General features: G+C 34.1%; 1 protein-coding gene across 5 annotated transcripts in view; it reads right to left on the reverse strand.

Moving 5' to 3' along the window:
- Positions 1-8,592: 8,592 nt before the first annotated feature.
- The window catches only part of LOC144958355 (STE20-related kinase adapter protein alpha-like), a 29,253-nt gene continuing 12,248 nt past the window's right edge, over positions 8,593-25,597 (reverse strand). For all 5 annotated transcript variants that reach the window (XM_078890303.1, XM_078890305.1, XM_078890308.1 and 2 more), the window contains 11 exons: positions 21,435-21,517; positions 19,812-19,876; positions 18,998-19,116; positions 18,068-18,176; positions 17,238-17,361; positions 14,651-14,822; positions 13,094-13,198; positions 12,584-12,662; positions 11,885-12,011; positions 11,133-11,257; positions 8,593-9,116 (listed from right to left, as the gene is read on the reverse strand). In XM_078890303.1, the coding sequence (XP_078746429.1) occupies positions 9,043-9,116; positions 11,133-11,257; positions 11,885-12,011; positions 12,584-12,662; positions 13,094-13,198; positions 14,651-14,822; positions 17,238-17,361; positions 18,068-18,176; positions 18,998-19,116; positions 19,812-19,876; positions 21,435-21,517 (1,182 nt within the window). In that variant the 3' untranslated portion in view covers positions 8,593-9,042. The remainder of the gene's footprint in view (positions 9,117-11,132; positions 11,258-11,884; positions 12,012-12,583; positions 12,663-13,093; positions 13,199-14,650; positions 14,823-17,237; positions 17,362-18,067; positions 18,177-18,997; positions 19,117-19,811; positions 19,877-21,434; positions 21,518-25,597) is intronic.

Below are 25,597 nucleotides of genomic sequence, written 5' to 3' on the forward strand. Positions count from 1 at the left end.
TGTGAGGCGAGTGCTCTACCAACTGATTTTCTGGACTATTATTGTTTAATAATGTGACCCACCGCGTCAAAACGGTATCTCGAGATGAAACTGATGTCAAAAAGGGAATTTGAAGTAAAGATTAGTCAGAAATGTGACATTTCTATTTTGATTACTTCAAGAAATGATATCATGTTCCTCTATAAAACACATCATTTCACTCCATATTTTAGACTATAAATTGAGCTTTTAGCATTGAAATCATCCCGACATAATACCGTTTTAAGGGGGAAGGGCCACACATGTTCACATAAAACTCACATTTAAACGAATAGAATACTGGGGGGGGGGGGGGGGGGGGGGGGGGAATTTGCCTCAAGGGGAAACTTTGCATCTGTAAATTTGAAGCATTTTGAATACTTTCAGCATTGTTGCAGTTATGGCACCCGATAAAAGACTTGAATTTTTATCAATTGAAATAATTGCCACAAAACTAAACAATCTCTTATTGGTCCAAGAGGCAAAGTACATTGAAATCATAAAGCAATTAATGAGTATCCACGGTTGTGCTATTGATGAATGTCCATACTATTTACAAATATTTACAACAATTCTATTATGACATAATATTATGTAGTTGTCACCCATCGCCTCAGAACGGTCGGGATAAAATGGCATCAAAGTTGGGATGGACTGGTAATGTAAAGTGAGTTTAACTCAGCGAATAATGTAAATGTTGCTGTTCGAAGCTCGAAGAAATTTTTAAAATGTGAAATTGAATGTAAATGTAAGCTTCAATTTAATATACGAAAACAGATAAAATCCCTACATCCCTTATGTTTTGAATTTATTGTTAATAAAGGGTAAACGCGAAACGTCCATTTTATCTGTTTTCGTGTTCATAAAGTTCACCCTAACAACCTTTGCCGTCTTGTGCGTGGTATGACACTCGTCTTCGGGCCAGTAGGTCCCAGGTTCGAGTCCTGCTCTGACTGAGCGCCGCAAACTTGAATCCTTGGAAATGCTCTTTACTCACATTCTCTCACCGTATTAGTATTAGAATTAGTGTGCAAAATGAGTACACAGACGTTAACAACATTGTCTCTGTCAAAAATAAATAAATAAATAAAATATATTAATATCGCCTTACAGACGGCATGTCTCGTCCTCCATGTTAAGTATGTTACTGTTAAGCGCATTGAGCACGCTTAGTGAGTTTTGCACTATATAAATAAATGCTATTAAAAAATAAAAGGCTGAACTCTAAAAGGGAAATATTTATTTTTTTAAAAGCAAATTCAAATAGAGAAAGAGACGCAACAAGCGTAACGTTTCTATAATTAGCTGATCATGTGATACTTTCTTGATATTATCGTAATACTCGATACGTCAAGTGTTGCTAAACCTCGTGTTATGAACCAGCATATTATAATAAAATGTCACTAGCGGTATGTAAGTAAAAAAGAAAGGGTGGGTGGGGTTCCCTACCTCCACAGCGGGCAGGTAGGTACTTACCGTGTCTTCTATCCCCTTATATCTGTTTTCCAACATGCTTTCTGCCTTTGTCTTGGAATGAGATTACTTGGTTTTGTCTAGGCCCTGGCCTGATACTCTAGCTGGGAGGGAGACAGTCAAATGTATAGTTAGATTTTTGGGAGATGATATTTTTTTCCTTGTAAATCATCTCTCTGTTATGTCCTGTATTAGGTTTTGTTTACGTATTATATATTATTTATAAACATTTGAGTATATTCCTCTTAGTGGAGATCTGTGCTTGTGTCTGGGTGAGACATTTAGGTGATCTCAAACTAAGTACTTTGATAGTGTGCTCTTGGAATCTACACCCGTTTCCTATTTTAACCAATTCCCCGTTGTCTTACCTTTTCTTGGGTGCTTTAATTGTAATTCTAGAACTTTTTACTATCACATTTTCTTCCTTTTTACTGGCGCTGATATGACCTTAATGTGTTGCTCGCGCCGTGAAACTCTTTAAAAATAAAACAAACAAAGCATATTCTGCTCCCTCTGTGTGGAATGCGCTTTCAGCGGACACCAGACACGGTAATTTTCTGTCCTCCTTTAAAGCGTCTTTGAAGACAAGAGTATTTCCTTTCAGTTTTCTGTGAATGATTTTATTGAATGATATATATTATGATCGCATGCGAATATATGTTTAAGCGCTTCCGAACACTTTTGGTGGAATGGGGCGCTATAGAAATTACGCATTATTATTATTATTTTATTATTATTATTATTATTATTATTATTGCCATCATTATCATTGTTCTTATTACTATTATTATTATCATTATTGTTATTATTATTATTATTATTATGAACATCATTATTATTATTATTATTATTATTATTATTATTATTATTATTATTATCGTTGTTGATGAGAGATAACGTTTTATGTACACTTTGTATAGTATATTATACCAATCAAAGTACCCAACGTTCTATCGTGATCAATAATAAAGCAATACCATACAACTGAACTGTGGGATTGATATGTGGTTTTTAATTATGTTAAAAACTAAACTTTTTAAAAATATTGAAATGGAAATTATTAAGGACTCTCTCTCTCTCTCTCTCTTTCTGGGTGGGGTTCCTGACCTCCCATAGTGGGCATGGAGCTACTTGCGGTGTCTTCTATCCCCCTATACCTGTTTTCCAACTTGCTTTCTGCCTTTGTCTTGGAATGAGATTACTTGGTTTTGTCCTGGCCCTGGCCGGATGCCCTTGTTGAGAGAGAAACATTCAAAAGTTATAGATTGTTTTTTGTTTTTAAGGGTTTTACGGCGCTTGCAACACATTAAGGTCATATCAGCGCCAGTAAAAAGGAAGAAAATGGGACAGTAAAAAGTTCTAGAATTACAAGTAAAGCACAAAAGAAAAGGTGAGACAAAGGGGAATTGGTTCAACTAGGAAACAGATGTAGATTCCAAGAGCACACTGTCAAAGTACTCAGTTTTAGATCACCTAAAAGTCTCACCCAGACACAAGCACACGATCCCACTAAGAGGGATACACTCAAATGTTTACAAATCATATAATATATGTAAACTAAACATAATACAATGCATAACAGAGAGATGATTTACAAGGAAAAAAATATCATCTCCCAAAACTATAACTATACATTCGACTGTTTCCCTCCCAGCCAAGGAACTCTGGCAAGGGTCAGGACAGAACTAAGTAATCTCATTCCAAGACAATGACAGGAAACAAGTGGAAAACGGGTATTGGGGGATAGAAAACACAGCATGTACCTCCCTGCCCACTATGGGAGGTCAGGATCCCCACCCAGAAAAGTTATAGATAGTTTTGGGAGATGATATTTCTTTCCCTTGTGTATCATCTCTCTGTCATGCACTGTATTAATGTTTTGTTTATAATTTATATATTATATATGATTTGTAAACATTTGAGGGTATTCCTTTTATTAGTATTAGTAGGGACCTGTGCTTGTGTCTGGATGAGACTTTTAGGTAATCTCAACCTAAGTACTTTACTCTTGGAATCTAAATTCGTTTCCTATTTGAACCAATTCCCCTCTATCTTACCTTTTCTTGAGTGCTTTAATTGTAAATCTAGAACATCCAGACACAAGCACAGGTCCCTACTAAGCGGAACACACTCAAATGTTTTACAAATCATATATAATATAAAGAAACATAATACAGTGCATAACAGGAGATGATTAACAAGGGGAAAAAAATCATCTCCCAAAACTAACTATTTTGACTGCTTCCCTCCCAGCCAGGGTATCAGGCCAGGACAGGACAAAACCAAATTATGTCATTCAGAGACAAAGACAGAAAACATATTGCAAAACAGATATAGGGGGGGGGGGGGGGGTAGAAGACATAATATTGTACCTCCCTGCCCACTATGGGAGGTCAGGAACCCACCCAGAAATGGGGGATAGAACACACAAGAGGAGAGACCTCACTGCCCATTACGGGAGGTCAGAAAACCTCACCTCATATTATAAACAAAATTGCGCATCATCGAACCAGGAGGGAAAATGAGTGATCAAAAAATATAATGTAATTAAACAAACAAACAAACAAATAAATAAATAAATACGCCAGGAAAAAAAACACATTTTTCATTCAATGAATTCATAACAAATGATTTAATACTTGATAAACAGAATAATCATCAAATGTCATTGTAACAAAATCATCACATCGTCATCATTATCATCGGGGAATTGAAAACATATTTACATGATATCACCAATGTATAAGCTTCATCATGACTACGATCAGAGACACCAAATATGCATCCCAACGCCTTACTCTGGCATCATATCAGAAGGAACTAGATGTATACGAGGGTTGTCCCACGAAAAACTGGAAAATGGCTATGGATTCAAATTTTAATTTTGGGGTTTATTCTTATGCTGTTGGTTTTTGTTTTTTAATTTTTAATGTTTTACAGCACTTGCCACACATTTTGGTCATTTCAGCGCCAATAAAAAGGAAGAAAATGGGAAAGATAAAAGTTATAGATTTAAAAATTGTTTTGTTTTTGTTTTTAAGGGTTTTATGGAGCTTGCAACGCATTTAGGTTATATCAGCGCCAGTAAAAAGGAAGAAAATGGGATAGTAAAAAGAATTACAATTAAAGCACCCAAGAGAAAGTAAGACAAAGGGGAACCAACAGGGATCAGATGTAGATTCCAAGAGCATACCACCAATGCACTTAGTTTGAGATCACCTATAAGTCTTATCCAGACACAAGCACAAAATCCAACAAAGAGGAATACACTCAAATGCTTGCATTATACATTAAAAATAACAAATATAATAACACATAACAGAGAGATGATTTACAAGGAAAAAAATATCATCTCCCAAAACACCCGAGCACGGCGAGAGAATGTGAGTAAAGAGCCTTTTCCAAGGACTCATCTATGCGCCGAGCGAGGCTCGAACCCAGGACCTTCCTATCTGAAAGAGAGTGTAATACCACAATGCCGCACAAATAACAGAAAATTTAGTGCCAACAAGAGGTGTTGACTTTAAGCAGAAGTTGACTTTAAGAGTGTTGACTTTAAGCAGAAGTTTACTTTAAGAGTGTTGACTTTATGCCGATTCCACGGTAAAGATTTTGAAATTTGAACATTCAGGATCTAGTTCATTCAAATAAAACACCAGTTTGAGGCGAAGAGTCACATATTATTTGAGACAGAAAACTGCAACCTCTTCAACTTTGAAAATTTAAAAAAAAAAAAAGTCTTTCTAAAGTAAAAATCATCATTATACGAGGTCTACTTATTTATGATAACCTCAATTAGTTATTTGCTCATGGTTGTAATGAAGATACTTTCAAACTCAAACGAAAAACAAAATATGGTCCATAGCATCCATGATAAATCAAGACCTGCAAATATGCGAAAGTTGATCAAAATAATATGCAATACAATAGTGTGATTTTAATCTAACAACAACAGATGAAACATATCACATACTTGAAAGTACGCAACAGTTCCCATGTGGCCCTCTATTATGTGTCTGTATCTGTATCTGTATGGTTGGCGCTGAAGAAACCAATGGTCTGGTTGTATTTCAGCGGCGTCCTCATTTTTGTCATGCATCCTGGGGTTCTGCTCTTATAGTTCCCAGTTATGAACCGGGCGCCTTGTCTCTGGACTCTCTCAAGTGTCTGACTGGTTGCAGAGATGGTTATTATTAGTTCAACGGGTGTCTGCGTATGTGTCAAATCATTTTTCTTTTATATTGATGGAGGTTGTAAACATACAGTGAAATCCTGATTAAAGTCAACACCAACGGACCAGAAATATTGGTTGACTATATATAACTATAAGCAAGATTGACTTTCTTTACTATCAATGGAACACGTTTAGAAATTCAAATATAGAACAGAAAAGTTGGGATCAACAGGAGGAGTTGACTTTAAGCTGAAGTTGATGCAGACCTGCCAACCTTTCACAATCCAAGAGTGGAATCAGAAGGTCAGAAAATACGAATTTGAGACAAAATATAGGAATTTCTTAACAATGGATAGTCCTGTATCGAAATGACTACCAACTTTGCCACCAAACACATAAAGACAGTATTCCGGTCAGCTGGCAAAACTATATATCACATCTATTAGGTAATGGAATGGGGAAAGGGGAAAGGAGTACAATTAATTTTCCTTCTTAGCTCCCTTTTGGCAATCATTCACCCATTTAACCCCTACCCCCCACCCCTCCCTCCCTTCATTTTTTCTTCTCCTTACCATCATCATCATAAATGTTTTTTCATCAGAATTTTAGAGGCAATGGTGGAATGGGAAGAATGAAAATTAGAATGATTCCACCAAAAGCAGAAGAGTTGGCAGGTATGCTTACCCATGTAAACAGAGAGCCAAAATTATTAAGATTTTGAAAAAATGCATACAATACAGAACATGATGGCGAGCTCTAATTCTGATGATGGGCCACAAGACCATACAACCAACATTATAATTGATATTTAAATTGATGGACTAAATTCACTCTTCATGGACGATATGATAAATAGTATCCACTTTTAGAAGCACCGTATAAAGCAGATATGACCCAGCCAGATATTTAAAAAAACTCCCAATACGAATTTCAACTACACTAAAAGATCGTTTGGCCTATAAAAACTATAGAAATTGAACAATGCGTACGATCTTCAGCAAAAGAGCCTAAAATGAATGAAAATGCATTGATTTTCGGCTCCACGGGTCTACTATATCTTGAGGAATGTTTTATTGGTAAAAAGATGACTGTGGGATGTAATAAAATACCAGTCTATTATGGCTACAACAATTGTATAATACACGAAAACTCAATGATTAATTTTCATTTGGAAGCATGTGAACTTATAATTATTATTATCTTTTTTTTTTAAAGTGAATAAAGTTCATACACCATACTGTTTTGTCTCTGACTTTACGTAAAATAAATACATAGACGGTGATGAAGATTTTAACAGAAGCATGTAACATGATAATTATTATTTTTCCATTAAAGTCAACCACGTTCACACATTCTAACTAAACCAATCCTATTTTTGTTTATTTCCCCAATGCGTGTGTTTTCATTGAAATACTGAGGAGAAAAAAAAAAGAGTTAAATTCATTGAAATTTTCTAGTACCCTTTGCATCTGTATAAAGTAATACTAAACAAATATGAATATGTATGAGGCAAAAAATAAAATAAAGAAAAAAAAAAGAATAAAATGTGAATTTTATAATTTTAATTGATTATTGTCAGCTGTTGTGTGGCTATGTGATCTAGAGGTATGACTCTCGCCTTCGGATCGGAAAGTCCAGGGTTTGAGACCCGGTCTAAGGGGCGCATATTTGAGTCCTTGGAAAAGAATCTTTTACTCACATTCTCTAACCGTACTCAGGTGTAAATGGAGTACCTGGCCACTTAACAATGTTGACTCTGTCGGAAAAAAATTGGAATAACAGGCATCATGTCTCGTCCCACATGTTAAGTGTTGTTGTTGGCTAAGGACCCCTTTTAAAGCGCTTTAAGCATGTTTCGTGGATATTGTGCTATATAAATGCTCAAGTTTTATTTTCTCTTTTTTTTTTAACATTCATTTTTGTTCCATCAGTCCAATAGTTTCAAGCCATTTAGTATAAGAATGGAACAAGACTTGAAACAAAAACATATAAAAACAAAACATTTGAAAATTTCTTTATCCAGCATAAATAAAGATAAATGAATAAGGGAAGGTTTATAACAAGTTAACAAGACTCGTGAAAAAAAAAAGAAAGAAAGAAAAGCTTGTGCGGTAATATTTTGAACAATTAATTGATCATAAATAAAAATATAATTGTGAAATTAAAAAACAGGAAGGATAAAACAAAATAAAACTTATTCAGTTTGCAGAAGCAGAAAAAGAAAAAAAAAACCCAATAACTTTAAAGAATTCTAATGAAAAAAAAAAAATTAGAGATAAGTTCAATCCCTGTGAGTACCATCTGTATGAAGATTGCTGTGATGCCCTGAAACTACTAAAAACAAAAAGAATAGGGCAGAAAAATCGTAATGTCACACCTTCTTCTCTTCCGATTCATAGCTCCTTGGAAGTGTGTAACCAATCAGTCCTTAGGATGACTAACAATGAATAGGTTGCATAACGAATCATAAGGTGGTACAACTATTATAGTATCCGAGTGTTTAGGCAGATTCTTACAATTACAGGAAGTAAAAGAGCAGAATGGACGACCTTTACTGATGACCAGCAATTCTTTATGTTAGAAAATAAGATACCATTTCACTCTGAAACCAGAAGATCCAGTTGCGTGAGGTAAGTAACCAGTATCTGGGGGACTGTTGGTCTCACACTTCTAAGGAGATTGGAACAAGTATTTTGACGTCACACTTTTGTTCCCTATTGGACAAGAAATTCAAGATACAAAAGCTTTCATATGGGACACACATCATTGCTTTTCTTGTTAGCTGGAGAAGGATACAAGTCTACACCTTCTTTCTATATAATTTTTAATTTAATGTTGAAGCCTCTTAATTAACTGACCTGCCACATATCGCAAATAAAAAATTCAGTCATTCTCTCTCTCTCTTTTTTTTTTTTTTGGGGGGGGGGGGGAGGGGGGGGTGGTAGTATCTTTATACTGTCGTACTCTGAAAGAATACGCTTTTAAAAAAAATTTGGCCAGAAAACTCGTCCTTCAAATATTGATAAATTAAAATGACCCTCATCTTGTCAAAAACTCTCAAACCTGGGGCTTCCTTTAAGATGAGGGTTATTTTATTTGATCGATATTTGAAGGATGAGTTTTATGGCCAAATTTTTTTAAACATATTTTTTAAAGAGTACGACAGTATATGTGGCAAGTCTGAATTATTCTTTTATTTTTTCTCTCTCTCTTTAATTCAATTTAATATCACTGTCTTTAGCATTGTCTATCTACATATTTACAACAAAAGGTCCAATCTTCGAGGACAGACAGATGTCGTCATCCTCATCATGTATGAATTATTCTTTTTTCTTCTCTTTAATTCAATATAATATCATTCTCTATCTAGATATACGTCAAAAAGTCCAATCTTCCAGGACGGATATTTCACTCATACGCCTGGCAATGTCGTCTTCCTCATGTTTTGCATCTGTGAAAAAAAAAATGTTTTAATATTAAGGTCATATCAGCGCCAGTAAAAAGGAAGAAAAATGGATAGTAAAAAAGTTCTAGAATTACAATTAAAGCATCCAAGAAAAGGTAAGACAAACAGGAATTGGTTCAAATAGGGAACAGATGTAGATTCCAAGAGCACACTGTTTATGTGTTTTTAAGGGTTTTACTGTACTTGCAACACATTTAGGTTATATCAGTGCCAGTAAAAAGGAAAAAAATGGGATAGTAAAAATTTCTAGAATTACAATTAAAGCACCCAAGAAAAAGTAAGACAAAGGGGAACTGGGAACAAATAGGGATCAGATGTAGATTCCAAGGGCACACCACCAATGTACTTAGTTTGAGATCACCTATAAGTCTCATCCGGACACAAACGCAAAATCTAACAAAGAGGAACGCACTCAAATGCTAACATTATACATTCAAAATAACAAATATAATAATACATAACAGAGAGATGATTTACAAGGAAATAAGTATCATCTCCCAAAACAATAACTGTGCATTTGACTGTTTCCCTCCCAGCTAGGACTCCGGCCAGGGCCAGGACAAAACCAAGTAATCTCATTCCAAGACAAAGACAGAAAGCATGTTGGAAAACAGATATAAGGGGATAGAAGACACAGTATGTACCCCCCTGCCCACTATGGGAGTAAGAGCACACTATCAAAGTACTTAGTTTGAGATCACCTAAATGTCTCACCCAGACACAAGCACAGATCTCCACTAAGAGGAATATATTCAAATGTTTATAAATCATATATAATACGTAAACAAAACATAATACAGGACATAACAGAGAGATGATTTACAAGGAAAAAAATATCATCTCCCAAAAATCTAACTATACATTTGACTGTCTCCCTCCCAGCTAGAGTATCAGGCCAGGGCCTAGACAAAACCAAGTAATCTCATTCCAAGACAAAGGCAGAAAGCAAGTTGGAAAACAGATATAGGGGGATAGAAGACACAGCAAGTACCTCCCTAATATTAGAATAGTTTTTAAGAAATACAAATGTGACCCATTGCCTCAAAAGTGTACTACGTCGAGGTAAAACAAAAGCTTGCACCTGCTGTATATTTTATTTGATCTTATATTGGCTTCGTATTATTATGTTTAATGTATAAATCAACATTATTAATGTAATGATGATTGATGTGTGACATATAATAATTGTCATTATCAGGATCAAAAAAGTATATCTTAATCTCATCTTATCTTATGTCAGAAAGGGTGTTCTAAAGGTAAAATAACCATGAATGTGAAAATTTAATTTTTGTCAGATTAAAAATTTATATTCTTCTCTTCACTAAAACATAATACCACTTTTTAAATATCTTTCTATGATATATCTTGACATTAAAATAACCCGTCTGATGTTCTTTTTCTAAAGTGTGAGGAAGTGTGAAATCTATCAAATGATGTACATTTTACCATATTCGTTTAATAACTTTCATTCCGGGGGGACAGATTTGAGGGCAGGTCTTAGTTGTCCCAACTGGCCTAATTTCTTGCGAAAAATAATTTTTTCAGCAAAACATGCTCTACAACACACTGTTCATTTTCTTTAAATTTTATATTGTACAAAAGAAATTTGAATAAGAAAAATGTTGGATGTATCGCAACAAATGTGACGATTTCCCTATAGTTGGTAAGGAGAGGGTTAAGCCCTATAAGATGAAATCAAACATCAAAATATGTGTTCACCCAATATTTGAAAATTCCCACATCTTTTAGTTACTACAAAAGCAGGATTGAATTTCCTATTTCAGCTTTAAAATCTTTATTATTTTTTTTTTCTTCTAATATTGTTACATTCTGACATTGAAAAGTTAACGCTTCCTAAAGTTTTAAATATACAGCATTGAAATTCAGAGAGATCCTCCAGGTTTTTAAAAATATTTTAAACAAAGGATGACAGAGACACCTCATAATATTTTGGCTCCAAAAAAACAAAACCCAAAGGAGTATAAAAATGATTGTTATTACCTCTCGGTGCATTGGTGATATCTGTGAGCGGAGTGACAGGGTGTAGCAATGATGGTATGCTATGGAGGGATTTATGCTTGATGGCTTTGAACACTGGGTAGGAGGTCAACTCACTGGCACTTGGTCTGGAGAACGTATAATAATAAAATAATAATAATAATGATGTTGATGATGATGATGATGATGATGATTACTAAAAATTACTAAAAATTCGTAAGATTCGGCAGGTATGTAATAATAATAATAATAATAATAATAATAATAATAATAATAATAATAATAATAATAATAATAATAATAATAATAACAATAATAACAATAATAATAATAATAATAATAATAATAATAATAATAATAATTAATAATAATAATAATAATAATAATAATAATAATAATAATAATAATAATAATAGTAAGAATAATAAAATAATAATTTAAAAAAATAAAAATAATAAATAATAATAATAAAATAAAAATAATAATAATAATAATAATAATAATAATAATAATAATAATAATAATAATAATAATAATAGTAAGAATAATCATCATCATCATCACTGTCACCACACCCACAGCTTTTATTCCATTCAAACAACCCTTATCTCTGCAAAAAATAAAATTCACGTCGGTTAAAAAAAATTTAATGGATAAAAAAAAAAGACCTGAGAAAAAAAATTTACATCAATTTAAAAAACAAAAACAAACAAAACTAAAACTAAAACTCCAACTGCATAAATGATGACATTCACCTTTTATTAGGATCTCTTTCAAGACAGACAGCAGAAAAGTTGTGTAGATGTTTTGAGAAAGAACGCTGGAAGAATATGGTATCAGCTCTCTCTTGAGGAGTCCCTGCTTGGTCCTTCATTTCTTCACCTTGACACAAAAATAGAAAAATATTTTCTTCATTAACAGATAACTGCTGTAATCTGGAAAGACATAAATGCAGCTATGTGGTCTCATGGTATGACACTCGCTTTGGGATTGGAAGGTCCTGGGTTTGAGCCTCGCTCGACGCATAGTTGAGTCATTGGAGAAGGCTCTTTACTCACTCTCTCAGTGAACTCATGTGTAAAATGAGTACCTGGCCGTTAACAGTGTTGTCTCTGTCCGACAAAAATGACAGGCATCATGTCTCATTCTACACGATACCTGTTGCTGTTGGTCAGGGACCCCTTGTAAAGCACTTTGAGCACATTTAGTGGATATTGCCCTATATAAAAGCTCAATTCTTTAAATTAAAAAATTTGGCCAAAAAAACACCTTCTAATATCGACCGATTTAAATGACCCTCATTTTGTCAAAAACTCTCAAACTTGGGACTAAATGCCAACCAAAATGTATAAAAAAAAAAAAAAAAAAAAAAAAAAAAACCATTATCATTACAATTACTATCAAAGAAATTTAAAAAGAGAAACCCTGAACAAAACGACAAAAGCTTAACTCACCATCTTCCACGATAAATTCTCCAACTGTCGAAGCATCTGCCAATCTTGGATTGGTCCCTCCCAACTTCTCTAAAAGCATCTGAAAAGTAAAAAGACATTCACTCCCTCCTTACTGACTATTTTCCATATTTTCCTATAAAATGACATTCTGCCTACTATACATTTTTAAAATTCGCAGTATCCAAGGGAAAAATATGAAAAAGTCACTATAAATAGCTTTACTAATTAATAATTTGCCATCACCATGATACACAAATGCTTCAAAGTCCTGAATATAGGATCTAAGGAACTAAATTTTCCTTTTCAACAAGATTTATTGAGTCAAAGAGGCAAATGCAGCTCGTAGCTGAAAATCAAACAAATATGTCCACATGAACTCAAAAGAGTTAAGAAAGTATATTATACGATTACAAATTCTGTTTTCACTATGTTTTCAGACTTTGTCGACACCCGGCAGAAAGGGCAATAGATATAAATAGTTAATTTCGGACAGAACAGATAAAGACATACTTGCGTAGCTGGCATGTCAGAAAATGGAGACTGTCCATTGGCCAATTCGCATGTGAGTATCCCAAGACTGTAGATGTCTGACTTGGAGTTGTAACCGGCTAGATTCTGGAAACACATCAAACATAATTTTGAATTTATACAGAAATTGCTACAGCAAAAAGAAAAGTCATAAAACGTGAATTTTCTATAAATAAATCTGAATACCAAAAAATGAAAACATATTTTTTTTTGTTAACCTGCATCGGTCTGGATTGTTATCAAAACAAATAATTTGAGGGTCTAGTTACTTTTGCTAAAAATTTTCATATTACTTTATATTTTTCTTTGTGTCTTTAAAATGTTATTGCTTTTGTGAGATTTTATAATCTTTAACGATCTTTTACTTTGGGGTCAAATTTAAAACATTTTGATGAGCAGTGTGAGACTAATTATTTTATATATTTGGAAGAATGTCATATCTCAATATCTTTATATGAAAAACTGTAATAAATTCAAACCTTAAAAATATAATATTATAAACCATCAGATATTCAAGATTTTATAATGTAAAAAATGAAATTAACATGGATTTAAGAGTTAAAAAATCATGAAATTCGGAGCATTAACAAACTTGTGTAAACTCCATAAGTTAAGAGAACTTTGAGAATAAAATAAATAAATATATAAATGAATAAATAAAAAATAAATTAGTAAATAAAGAGATAAATATTTTAATAAATAAATTCCCTTTATTAACCAGAAAGAATTTGAGATAACCCGAGCATCAACAAGGAAAATGACGATGCAAACATATGTGCTGAAATGCAGGTACTTCCAGCCTTGCCATCTCACCATATAGAACCAAAGTCATCTCTTTCACCTGGTTATATTTTAAAATTTTGCTTTTATATAGCGCAATATCCACTAAATTTTTTTTTCGGACAGAGACAACGCTGTTAACAGCCAGGTACTCATTTTACACCTGAGTACAGTGAGAGAATGTGAGTAAAGAGTCTTCTCCAAGGACTCAACTATGCGCCGAGCAAGGCTTGAACCCAGGACCTTCCGATCCGAAAGCGAGTGTCATACCACAAGACCACATAGGCGCACATCCACCTAATGGAACCAAAGTCATCTCTTTCACATGGTTAAAATTTACCTGTTCTAACATTCCAGGGCTGTAACAATGTAGACAATCTACAGCCTGTGCTGGCAGTTCATGAATCCTGATCTGTCTTAGTCTATTGCTCATTAAAAAAAAAAATAATTGAGCTTTTATATAGCGCAATATCCACTAAACGTGCTCAAAGTGCTTTACAAGGGGTCCCTGGCCAACAGCAACATTTAACATTTAGAACGAGACATGACGCCTGTCAGGCGATATTATAATTTATTTTCGGACAGAGACAACTCTATTAACGACCAGGTACTCATTTTACACCCGAGTACGGTGAGAGAATGTGAGTCAAGAACCTTTTCCAAGGACTCAACTGTGCGCCGAGCGAGGCTCGAACCCAGGACCTTCCAATCCAAAAGCGAGTGTCATACCACGAGACCACATAGCCGCATAATATTTACCTGTTCTAACATTTCAGGACTGTAACAATGTAGACAATCCACAGCCTGTGCCGGCAGTTCGTGAATCCTGATCTTCCGGAGTCCATTGCTCATTGTACTGTAAGCGTTCTGAAATCCTGTCAAACATATATTGCCTGACCTGCCTATCAATACATGACTGGCTTTTAGACCCCTGGAGGAAAAAACAAAACAAAAAAAAAACAACAACAAAAAAAACAAATGAGCTTTTGATCTATTTTTTTAATATATATATAGTGCAATATCCACTAAATGAACACTAAAGCGCTTTACATAGCGTCCAAATCCAACAGCTACACTTAACATGTTTGTTTGTTTGTTTTTAAGTGTTTTACTGCGCTTGCAACACATTTAGGTTATATCAGCGCCAGTAAAAAGGAAGAAAATGGGATAGTAAAAAGTTCTAGAATTACAATTGAAGCATCCAAGAGAAAGTAAGACATAGGGGAACTGGGAACAAATAGGGATCAGATGTAGATTCCAAGAGCATATCACCATGGCAATGTACTTAGTTTGAGATCACCTATAAGTCTCATCCGGACACAAGAACAAAATCCAACAAAGAGGAACACACTCAAATGCTTATATTATACATCAAAAAATAACAAATATACGAATACATAACAGAGAGATGATTTACAAGGAAAAAAATATCATCTCCCAAAACAATAACTATGCATTTGACTGTTTCCCTCCCAGCCAGGATTCCGACCAGGGCCAGGAAAAAAAACTAAGTAATCTCATTCCAAGACAAAGACAGAAAGCATGTTGGAAAACAGATATAAGGGGATAGAATACACAGTGTGTACCTCCCTGCCCGCTATGGGAGGTCAGGATTACATTTAACATGTATATGACGAAACACTAAGGCACTATTATTACAATTTGTGTTGGGTTTTTTTTAACAGGGATAATGCTGTTACCAACCAGGTTCTCATTTTACACCCAGACTATAAGGAAAGAATGCGAGTAATGATCCTTTTCCGAGGACTTAATTTGCACTGCCTTGAGCGGCAATTGAAGAAGGGAGCTACCTATCCGAAGGAGAATGTCACACCACAAGCTCACAAAGCAGCACATTAACTCACTCAATCCTAGAGATTTTTGCTACTTTTCAAAATTGGAAAAAAAGTGTATTAAAAATGAGCATGTACATAGAGTTTTATTCAACTATTATTAACATGTAAAAACTAATAACATTAGCTTTGATACTACGCCTATAATTTGTCTCAGAAAAAATGTAAGAAATAGACATGTGTCGGTGTTAGGGTTGAGTGAGTTAATAATACATTGATTCTCTTAATCTGCAGCTAGTAAAAATGGTAGATCAATAAAACGGATTCAATTCCAAGACATGTTGATTTTTAGGGTCAAATTGACTTGAAATTAAATTTGTACATTTTGGAACAAATCAAGACTAAGGCAGAGATTCACATATGATTTTTTTTCTTCTTAAAAAAAAAAGAGAATTAAAAAAAAAAAAAAGAAAGAAAAGAAACTTTTTGCTATAAACTATAAACCTTGAAACAAGCAAAATACTATAATATTATTGTAGTTTTCTGGGGCTGGTTTATCAAAGACAAAAGCCTTTCTCTATCGTAGCCACATATTTCCATTATCTTTTTATCTTATTGTGTAAATTATAACACTTCTGTACAAAAAATTTCCTTTTTGAGATGCAATAAAGTATTATTATTATTATTATTATTATTATTATTATTATTATTATTATTATTATTATTATTATTATTATTATTATTATTATTATTATTATTAGATTTATGGCGATATTTTTAAAAATTTGGTTGACGAAAATTCTGGTTTGATATGACAGGAGATTTTTATCATCACACGGGTCTTGATAGTAAATTACCTCACAATCAACAGGACTGATACCAATCCTTGATGGATTGGGAGATTTTTCAGACCCTCCTATCAACCAAAGTCTTTTAGATTTGATGGAGAGTACCTTGCAAATGATTAGTGTACTACTATCCAAAGGAATACAAGGCATAGCAACTGTCCAGAAGCTGGGATAGACTGCAACTCCATAGGTGTTATGTTATGACTCATGGGATTGCATTGCCTAAATATGTCACTTGGGACAACAAAGATAATTCGTATTAACATCTTGGGATTATCAGGGATGCCCTTTGCTAAAGTTTTAAAAAAGCTTGAAATTTTTTCTGACAAAGAGCATATAATGAAAATACGTCTTACAACGCTTCTCTTCATCAAATGGCATCACCCTTAAATCGTAGAAAAGGATACATGTATCCATCTATCTTCCCCTAAACTGTTGCCCTTAAACAACCAATGCTTTCATCTTAAAAAAAAATAACAAAAAAACTCACGAATACTTAGTCGAGAGATTTTTAAAAAGCCGGTTTCTGGCTTTAAAAGCCAGAGAAAAAGGGCATCCCTGGATTGTTTTTAGTGAATCATTTATTCTCTTGTTGTAATCTCTAAGTAAGAGCATCTCACAAGGCTATGTACATAGATGGTACAGTGGCTTTGATACATATTAATGTGTACAAATTCATTTGTTTTTTCTTATCTGAATACTTACCGGTGAATGATCCCTTGGTTATGTATGTAGTCTAAAGCATCTAGCACCTCTCTAAGTACAAATACTATCACAAGCTCGGGAAGACCAGAATTGAAATAGGCCTGAATCAAGTCCCGACACGACCCTGAGGACATTTTTATATTTGCAAAAAGAACATGGTAATGAAGAAAAGTGACTGATTGAGACTGCAATTGGGGAAGTGACTAAGTGGCATATTCAGCATTCAGAAAAATAAAAAATCCAATTCTTTTCTTCTTTTGCCTATAGCATTTTCTTATTGATGAGTAAATTATACGTTTTATTTTTTGATTCCATTTTGTTGAATGTCAATTTCATTTAGTGTTGGCCAATGAACAAATCTGCGAGTGATTGGAAACTTCAATCTTTTTTCTGATGAATCTGAGGTACTGATTAGATTGCTTTTCTATCTGGTTGTAATCTTGCTGGTTTTGAAAGTCACCTCATTTTATTTTCCACTGTTTGTCTGGTATTACTAGTGGTGATGAGTATGTAAGCAAACAAATTTCAACTACAAGACCAACTCCTGCTCTCATGGTGAAATTGGATATGTTGGAGAGCAGGGACAGAACTTCAAATTGGGGTTCAAGAGGTTTTACATCCATCTTAGACTGAATGCAGAAAAGTGTGTGTAAAAATGGATGGTAGCAATTGCATAGGACACCACTAGCTTTGAACAAATTTATTTTTTTGTTTGTTTTTTTTTTAAAGTTAAGACCGTTTTTAAAAAATGGGAAAGGCTTGTAGGGGGAAAAAAAATCAGGATTTGGCAAAGCTGTTCATTACTAAAATCATGAATTCAACACACTCACCGAATGCCATAAGAGGCGAGACAGACCAAAGTTCTTGTTGATGGATGAATGTGCAATGTAAGGGTAGAATGTTAGGATGGGATAGTTGATGCATCAGGATGATCTCATTCTGCAGGGGAAAGGAATGGTGGAGGTTTTTATGGTAAGGCAGGACAGATGCAACACACTTGGTCAATCATGCTTAACTCACTCAACCCTAACACCGACTATATCCGTAGTTTAACTGGGTTACTTTTACCCCATGCCTATTTATTACATTTTTCTGAGACAAATTATTGGCATAGTATCAAAGCTAATGTTTTTAGTAGTTTTTGCATGTTAATGATAGTTGAAAAAAACTCTCTAAACACATGCTCATTTTTAATACATTTTTTCCAATTTTGAAAAGTAGCAAAAATCTCTAGGATTGAGTGAGTTAACCCAGAATTTAAACTTTCAGGATAGTTGAAAAATTTTCTTATAAAACTGTAAAAACTCAGTAAAAAAAAAAAAATAATTTTTAAACAACCGAACAAAACTATGACTGAAATTGGATTATATTATTCAGAATATTTTGTTTGTTTTCAAAGTTAATAAACCCCTTTCCACAATTTGAATGTTTTATTTCATAATATGTTCTTAATGAAGGTTTTATAAACTGAATGAGAAAGAATGATTACTTTGCATACCTCATTCTTAAATAACCTGTTCGGATCAATGTAAACCGATTTTTATTTGTGTGCCATATCGTAGAAATGGAACACTATAAACATATTTCAGTATTTTATATTATCTAATACAAATTAGGTAACATGATTTATGATAAGTTGAGGATCATTTTGACAACCCATCTTGGAAGAAAAAGCTTTCTGGCCTAAATTAAAATCAGAAGCTTTTTCAGAGTACGGCAAAATGGGGTTTTTTGGGGGGGAAATCTACCATCTCTCTTACCTGTAAATAAGAAAACTCCTTATCTCTAAGCTCCAGGTTGACTCGCTTGATGGCCACGAGCGAGTCAGTGGCCTTGTGTTTGGACTGGTAAATGCTGGATCTGTCCATGTGGCCCTTACCTGCAATAGTCATTAACAAATAAAGAAAGAATACAGAAATTGTTGTTTGTTTTGTTTTTAGGTGTTTAATGGCGCTTTCAGTACTATTTAGGTTATTTAAGCGCCCGAAAGAATACAGAAATAAAAGAATAAATACAGATTAAATGATAAATCATAATAAATAGATTAATTGATGTATAAATAATAAATATATAGATAAATAAATGATTAAATAAACTATATTCATCCATATGGAAATTGGGTCAACAAATGTGAATGAATAGTTGGAATTTTTGCCAATTTCTGTCATATCTAGGTACCCCAAGATTTTAATCATATAAGACCAAACATTCTTAAATCAATAATGATTATTTTTTTTATAAAGCAACAAATAAATCTTCTTAAACCATTATGAAAATCCAACCATAAAATAATTTAGCGCTTGTGACACTCGCATGTGATTTCAGAACCAGTAGAAAAAAATAAAAGCTGATTAAAGTCAAGGGATTTAGAATACGAAAAATCAGATCTCAGCACTGACCAATAGCCACTCTGCAACATCAGGGCTATTCGTCAGTACTCGCCAATAGCTACTCTGATTGATAAAAATAAACACAGACAGCCCCACAAAAATATTAAAATATCATTAAATTTCAGTAAAACAACAACAACAACAAAAAAAACCCAACCCCCTACACCATAAATAAAAGCTTTACCTATGAGAGCAAATAATTCGTAGTGCTGTGATAAAGGCTCATACTGTTTTGGTGCCGTCATGTTCCTATAATATACAGATCAGTAGAAAGGAATCATTGCATCACTTTTACTTCGCATGAATGTAAATTATAACATGACAATGATGATGATGATGATAAGGAGGAGGAGGAGGAGGAGGAGGGGAAGTAGAAGGAGGAGCAGGAGAAAACGGAGGAGGATGACAATAAAGGGAGGAGAAAAAAAAAAGGTGAAAGCCATTTGAAATTAAATTTCAAAAATCAGTAAAAGGAAAAGAATTTGAAAAGCTCGTATTTACACCTTTCACCTTCATTGTTAACAAAAGCACAAAGACCAACATTAGTGGATAGATTTTTCAACAAGATGCCAACCTAATCCTGGGGTCAAGTCTGTAAACTTAAATGTAAGAAAAGTGACGAGACTGTTCTCAAATTCTGAATGGACTTGATTGTGTATAAAACACTATTCAATATGAGTCAACATATCTGACCCTGACGTGGGCTGCAGAAAACTGATTATCAACTTTGTTTCAGAGATATCTTCATCAGGGCATCCACATCTTTCTGTAGTGCTGTGGCAAAATGGATGCTTCCCTTATGTTTATGCTGCTACATTTTCTTTATTAGAAATATATGATATACAAGCCATTGCCATGACCATGATACACTAAACTCAATCTTAAGTTGATCACTCTATCACTATTCATGCTGGTAATAAGTATCGTATATCAATATTCGATAAGATCTACATGCAGCCAATAGAAAATTCGAATTTCAAGATAAAAATACTCCCAAAATGACATATTTTCACTCTTATTCATATGAATTGACCGACAAGAAGAAGAAGAAGAAGAAGAAGAAGAAGAAGAAGAAGAAGAAGAAGAAGAAGAAGAAGAAAAAGAAGAGGTAGAAGTAGAAGTAGGTGGAGGATGAGGAGGAGGAGAAGAAGAATTTGATAGAAAAGAGAGGTTATTAGGTAATGATTGGCAACTGTGCTACTTATGAATGTGTAGCATCCCTTGATTTTATTCTACTTATCAGTATCAGTCATCTGTTTAATCTCGATTAGTAAATCAATTCTATTGAATTTCAGATGGTTCAACCACCTTTCATTTATTTTTCTGTGCCTTTGTTATAGCAGTATAACGCATGGCATGTAACATAATATAGATCCCATGTTCAAGAATCCACATGGACGACGCAAATTTGAATCCTTGGCAAATGCTCTTTACTCATAATTTCTCACAAAACATATTCAACAGTTATGAAATGAGTGCCTGGCTAATAAAATAAAAAGTAGTAAAAGCACTGTTTCTATTGAAAAACGAATTGAAACAGTGCTTACGACAGACATCATGTCTCATCTTATTCGGATTAAATGTTGGCTTGGGACACGTTGTAAAGCATACTGAGAACATCTGGAGGATATTTGGCAATAAAGTAGATCACACTTTTTTTTTTGTTCATTTAACTTTTTTGGTTTTACACTATTTTCTCATCACCTAAAAAGGCCTCATCAGATTGTCCAGTTTTATGTGGGGCTAAATTTAACCAAATGACAATTAATTATTTTGACATTTATGATTTACAATACATCATTCGCACCAGGACTTCTTCCGCTTGTCAAATGATCTGGAACTCTCCTTGAAGTCGCTGCTCAAACTTCTTTCTTGAGAGCAGGTACAGCTCTGGGGGAAATGAACACCAAAAACAATAATATAAAATAATTGATTTCAAGAAGCATGTAAAAAAAAAAAAAAAAAAAAAAAAAAAAAGAATTAAAAATGTTTAATTTTAGAAAATATCTTTTAGACCATAAAAAGTGAATAGATCCTTCAGCGACATGAGAGACACAGACGAGACTGTGTGAGACAAATAACTGGCTGTGTAGTATTCTGCTTGAATTGATAATGAATGAGGTGAAAGATGCCACCAGCAATCGGAAGGTTTGAGGCTTAATCCCTGATCATTTTATTCTAGTATGTCTATCAGATTTGTATAGCATTGAATTACATGTTACTTTTCCGATTTATGATATAGGCACCTTTACTTCATATTTTTAATGTGCCCAACCAAAGGCCTCGTATCATAAGCCTTATGAATTGGATGGGAATTTACATGGTCAGAGAGTAAAATAATGGATAAAGTTCACAGTGGTGACCTGATGGCGTAGTGTTTAGGACACCTGCCATTGAATTGAGTAGTCTGAAACCAAATCCTGCTGGTGACCTTAAAGTTTTTAATGGTTTTGTCTCCCAAGGCAGGTAGTCTTTAAATATGGGAGGAACTGCCTCACAAGAAGACTACAACATTTTTTATTAGTCTGATATGTTTTTGACATACAAGGGCTGTCCCAGAATTAAGGTTAGTAATGCAATAACTCATGAACCGCTTGTTGTATCTAAAATCTGTAAACTGGAAATTAAAGATCTATTCATTGAGCACAAGTGCGGAAAGTTTGAGCACAATTCATGAACAGCCTTTTTTCTACATCAAGACAACGATAACAACCATGATCACTGAATGGTCAAAGGAAGAAATCTGTGCGGTAATACGATTTCTGAATGCAAAAGAAAAACATCCTTCGGAAATTCATTCAGAGTTAGTAATCATTTATGGGGGAAAATGTTGTGAGCTTGAAGCCGGTAACTTTCTGGTGTGAAGAATTTCAACAAGGTCAATCTGACATGCAAGATAAGCCACGCAGAAGAAGGTCATTGTCTTCCAACTCACAAGAAAACATTCAGCATGTTAAAACCCTGATTCCAAAACTTGGAGGAGAAGCCTTCACCAAGATTTGAGTGTCTCCAATCTTACCTGGAGTGAGGCAAAGGTTTGTGCCAAGGACAGAAGAAGATGGAAGAGTGCTGTTGAGGCCCAATGCTCCACCAGGAGCCAAGAGGCATAAGTCACAGTAAGTCAAAACCCTGATTCGGGAGGACAGGCAGCTTAAAGTTCGGCAACTATCCTTTCAAGTTCGAATTTCCAAATCCACTTTTCATAGAGTAATCGAACATTTCGATTTTAGAAAAGTGTCAGCCCAATGGGTCCCAAAACAGCTGAAATAATGGGTCATAAGGATCAGCATGAACAAGTGTCTCAAAATCTCCTACAACGCTTCAATGATGAAAGTCAACTAACTGCCTATGGGGCTTAGCACAGTACACCAGGATCAAAGAGGGACTCGATGATCTGGAAATATCCATCTTCACTGCCAGCAAAGAAATTCAAGGTGTAACATTCAGTAAAAAATATTATGGCCACTGTGTACTGGGGCTCTAAGGGTGTTCTTTTAGTGGACTTTTAAAAAAGTGATCAGACAATAAATACAGAGAGATATTGCGCAACATTGGACAAGTTGAGGACGTTGTGCGACAAAAGAGAAAAGAGACCAGGATGGCTAAGCAAGGGCATTGTTTTCCACCACGACAAAGCAACACCACATACCACAACACCACAAAAAAACTGGCTGAAAACTCATGGATGGGAAGTTTTACCAGATCCTACTCAAGCCCTGAACTGGTACCATTCAACTTTCATCTGTTTGGACCTCTGAAGCGCCACTTGGCTGGAAAACAGTTCGAGGATGACAATGAACTGAAATCAGGTGTTGAGAATTGGCTCAAAAGTCTTGATGTCAATTTTTTAGGTAGGGTATGTTTGCCCTTCTATTGAGGTGGATAAAATGCATTGATCAGCATGGCGATTACGGAGAGAAGTAGATGAATGGTATGTCCATCTGCCGTGTAAGTTTCATTAAACTGCTCATCCATTTCAGAGCTACGGCCTTACTTACCTTAATTCTGGGACAAATAGACGAACTGCCTTATAAATAAACTACAACATTTTTTGATTTGTCAGATATTTTCTTTGCATATCCATTAGAAAAACTGCATTATAAATAGACTATAACATTTTTGATCAGTCTGATATTATGTATCTATATCCATTAGAGGAATTACCCTATAAATAGACTGCAGCATTTTGGATTGGGTAGATATTTTTGTATATCCATTAAAGCAAGTGCCTCAATATATATATATATATATATATATATAATATATATATATATATAATATATATATATATATATATATATATATATATATACATATATATGTATAAAGACTACAATACTATTGATTAGTCTGATATTTTCTTAGCATATCCATACCCCAGATTCACAAGTTCATGCATAAAGCTCATATTGCCACATTTGCTTTCCAATTCAAAACATTATACACAATGCATATTTCAAAAATAAATAAATAAATAAATAAATAAATATGGATCTTAAATTGTGAAAGACATAATTAGCACAAGCAACATTTACAATAGACATATTTCATTTCAAGACTGTATAAAAAAAATTATGCTTCAAAATGGCATAAAACTTTTTTTCTTTTGAACAGAGGCAATGAAAACAACAAAACAAAAAGAAAAGGAGAAAATGTGAATTTTAAAAAAGTAAATCAACAGAAATTCAAGTCCACAAAGCACTCAGAGTTTAAATATTTAATTTCAAAATACCAAAACAAATGTTTAACAACAAGGCTTTCCTGACGCAAAAATGGTTTGATCATTATGGCCTTCAGATGTATAATGTTCTTCTTCCTCTTTAGAATGTACCACATGGCACACACAAATAAGTGCATCGTGAAACCTTCCAATAACGTTTTCAATTTTAAGTCCACTTCATTAAAATTTGAGAGTAGAAAAAAACCCTTATTTACGGCAAAAGGTGTATTGCAAGTTTGACATTTGTATCATTATTGAATTTGACATGGCGTACAATAACAAGAACCTACCATTAGTAATCTTGCTGGAAATTTGTGCATTCATTCATTTTTATGTAACAAATTCCAATTTTCAAGGACAGTTAGGGATGTTGTTCAAATTTGTGAAATGTGTGCGGCTATGTGGTCTTGTGGTATGACACTCACTTTTGGATCGGAAGGTCCTGGGTTCGAGCCTCACTCAGCGCATAGTTGAGTCCTTGGAGAAGGCTCTTTACTCACATTCTCTCACCGTACTCAGGTGTAAAATGAGTACCTGGATGTTAACAGCGTTGTCTCTGTCGCAAAAAATTGTAATTTCGCCTTACAGGTGTCATGTTTTGTCCTACGTGTTATGTGTTGCTGTTGGCCAGGAACCCCTTGTAAAGCAATTTGAGCATGTTTAGTGGATATTGCGCTATATAAATGCTCATTTTTTTATCATTTTTTATAAACTTGTATTTGTCATATTCTTTCCCACCATTCCGTTGCCCAACCAGTTAAGCTTTTGAAATTTGGCATGAGGCTTTGACCATAGTAGATTTTGATTTTGTTTCCATTTCACTAAACTGTCTTTCAAATTGGCTGAGTACAGCGTTTTTACAAGATGCGCTTTTTATATTGCCACTGTCTAGATGAATCCTGTATTACTTGATAAGTCTGCATGCTTCAATATTATGCCAATAGTATAAGCATTGATAATTTTCATACTACTCGTATGTTGCATTACTTTTCCTTATTTCAATAATCTAAATTTTACTCTAGAGTATAAAAATGAGCTGTTTCTAAAACTTCAACATTTTTTTCCATATAAGGAGAATGCATTTGTCACTGATTGGGTCCCTTAGTTGTGTCTAACATAGTGAACACCAACATGAGGACAACTCATACACAGTGGAATCCACACAAAATCAACTAAAACTTATAAAAGTCAACTACTGCTTTAAGTCAACACCTTTTCTTGTTCCCAAATTGTTTTTTCTTTATCTAACT

This window comes from Berghia stephanieae, chromosome 12 (assembly GCF_034508935.2).
Source record: "Berghia stephanieae isolate SIO BIC M18660-M18661 chromosome 12, UCSD_Bste_1.3, whole genome shotgun sequence".
NCBI classification, from domain to species: domain Eukaryota; kingdom Metazoa; phylum Mollusca; class Gastropoda; order Nudibranchia; family Aeolidiidae; genus Berghia; species Berghia stephanieae.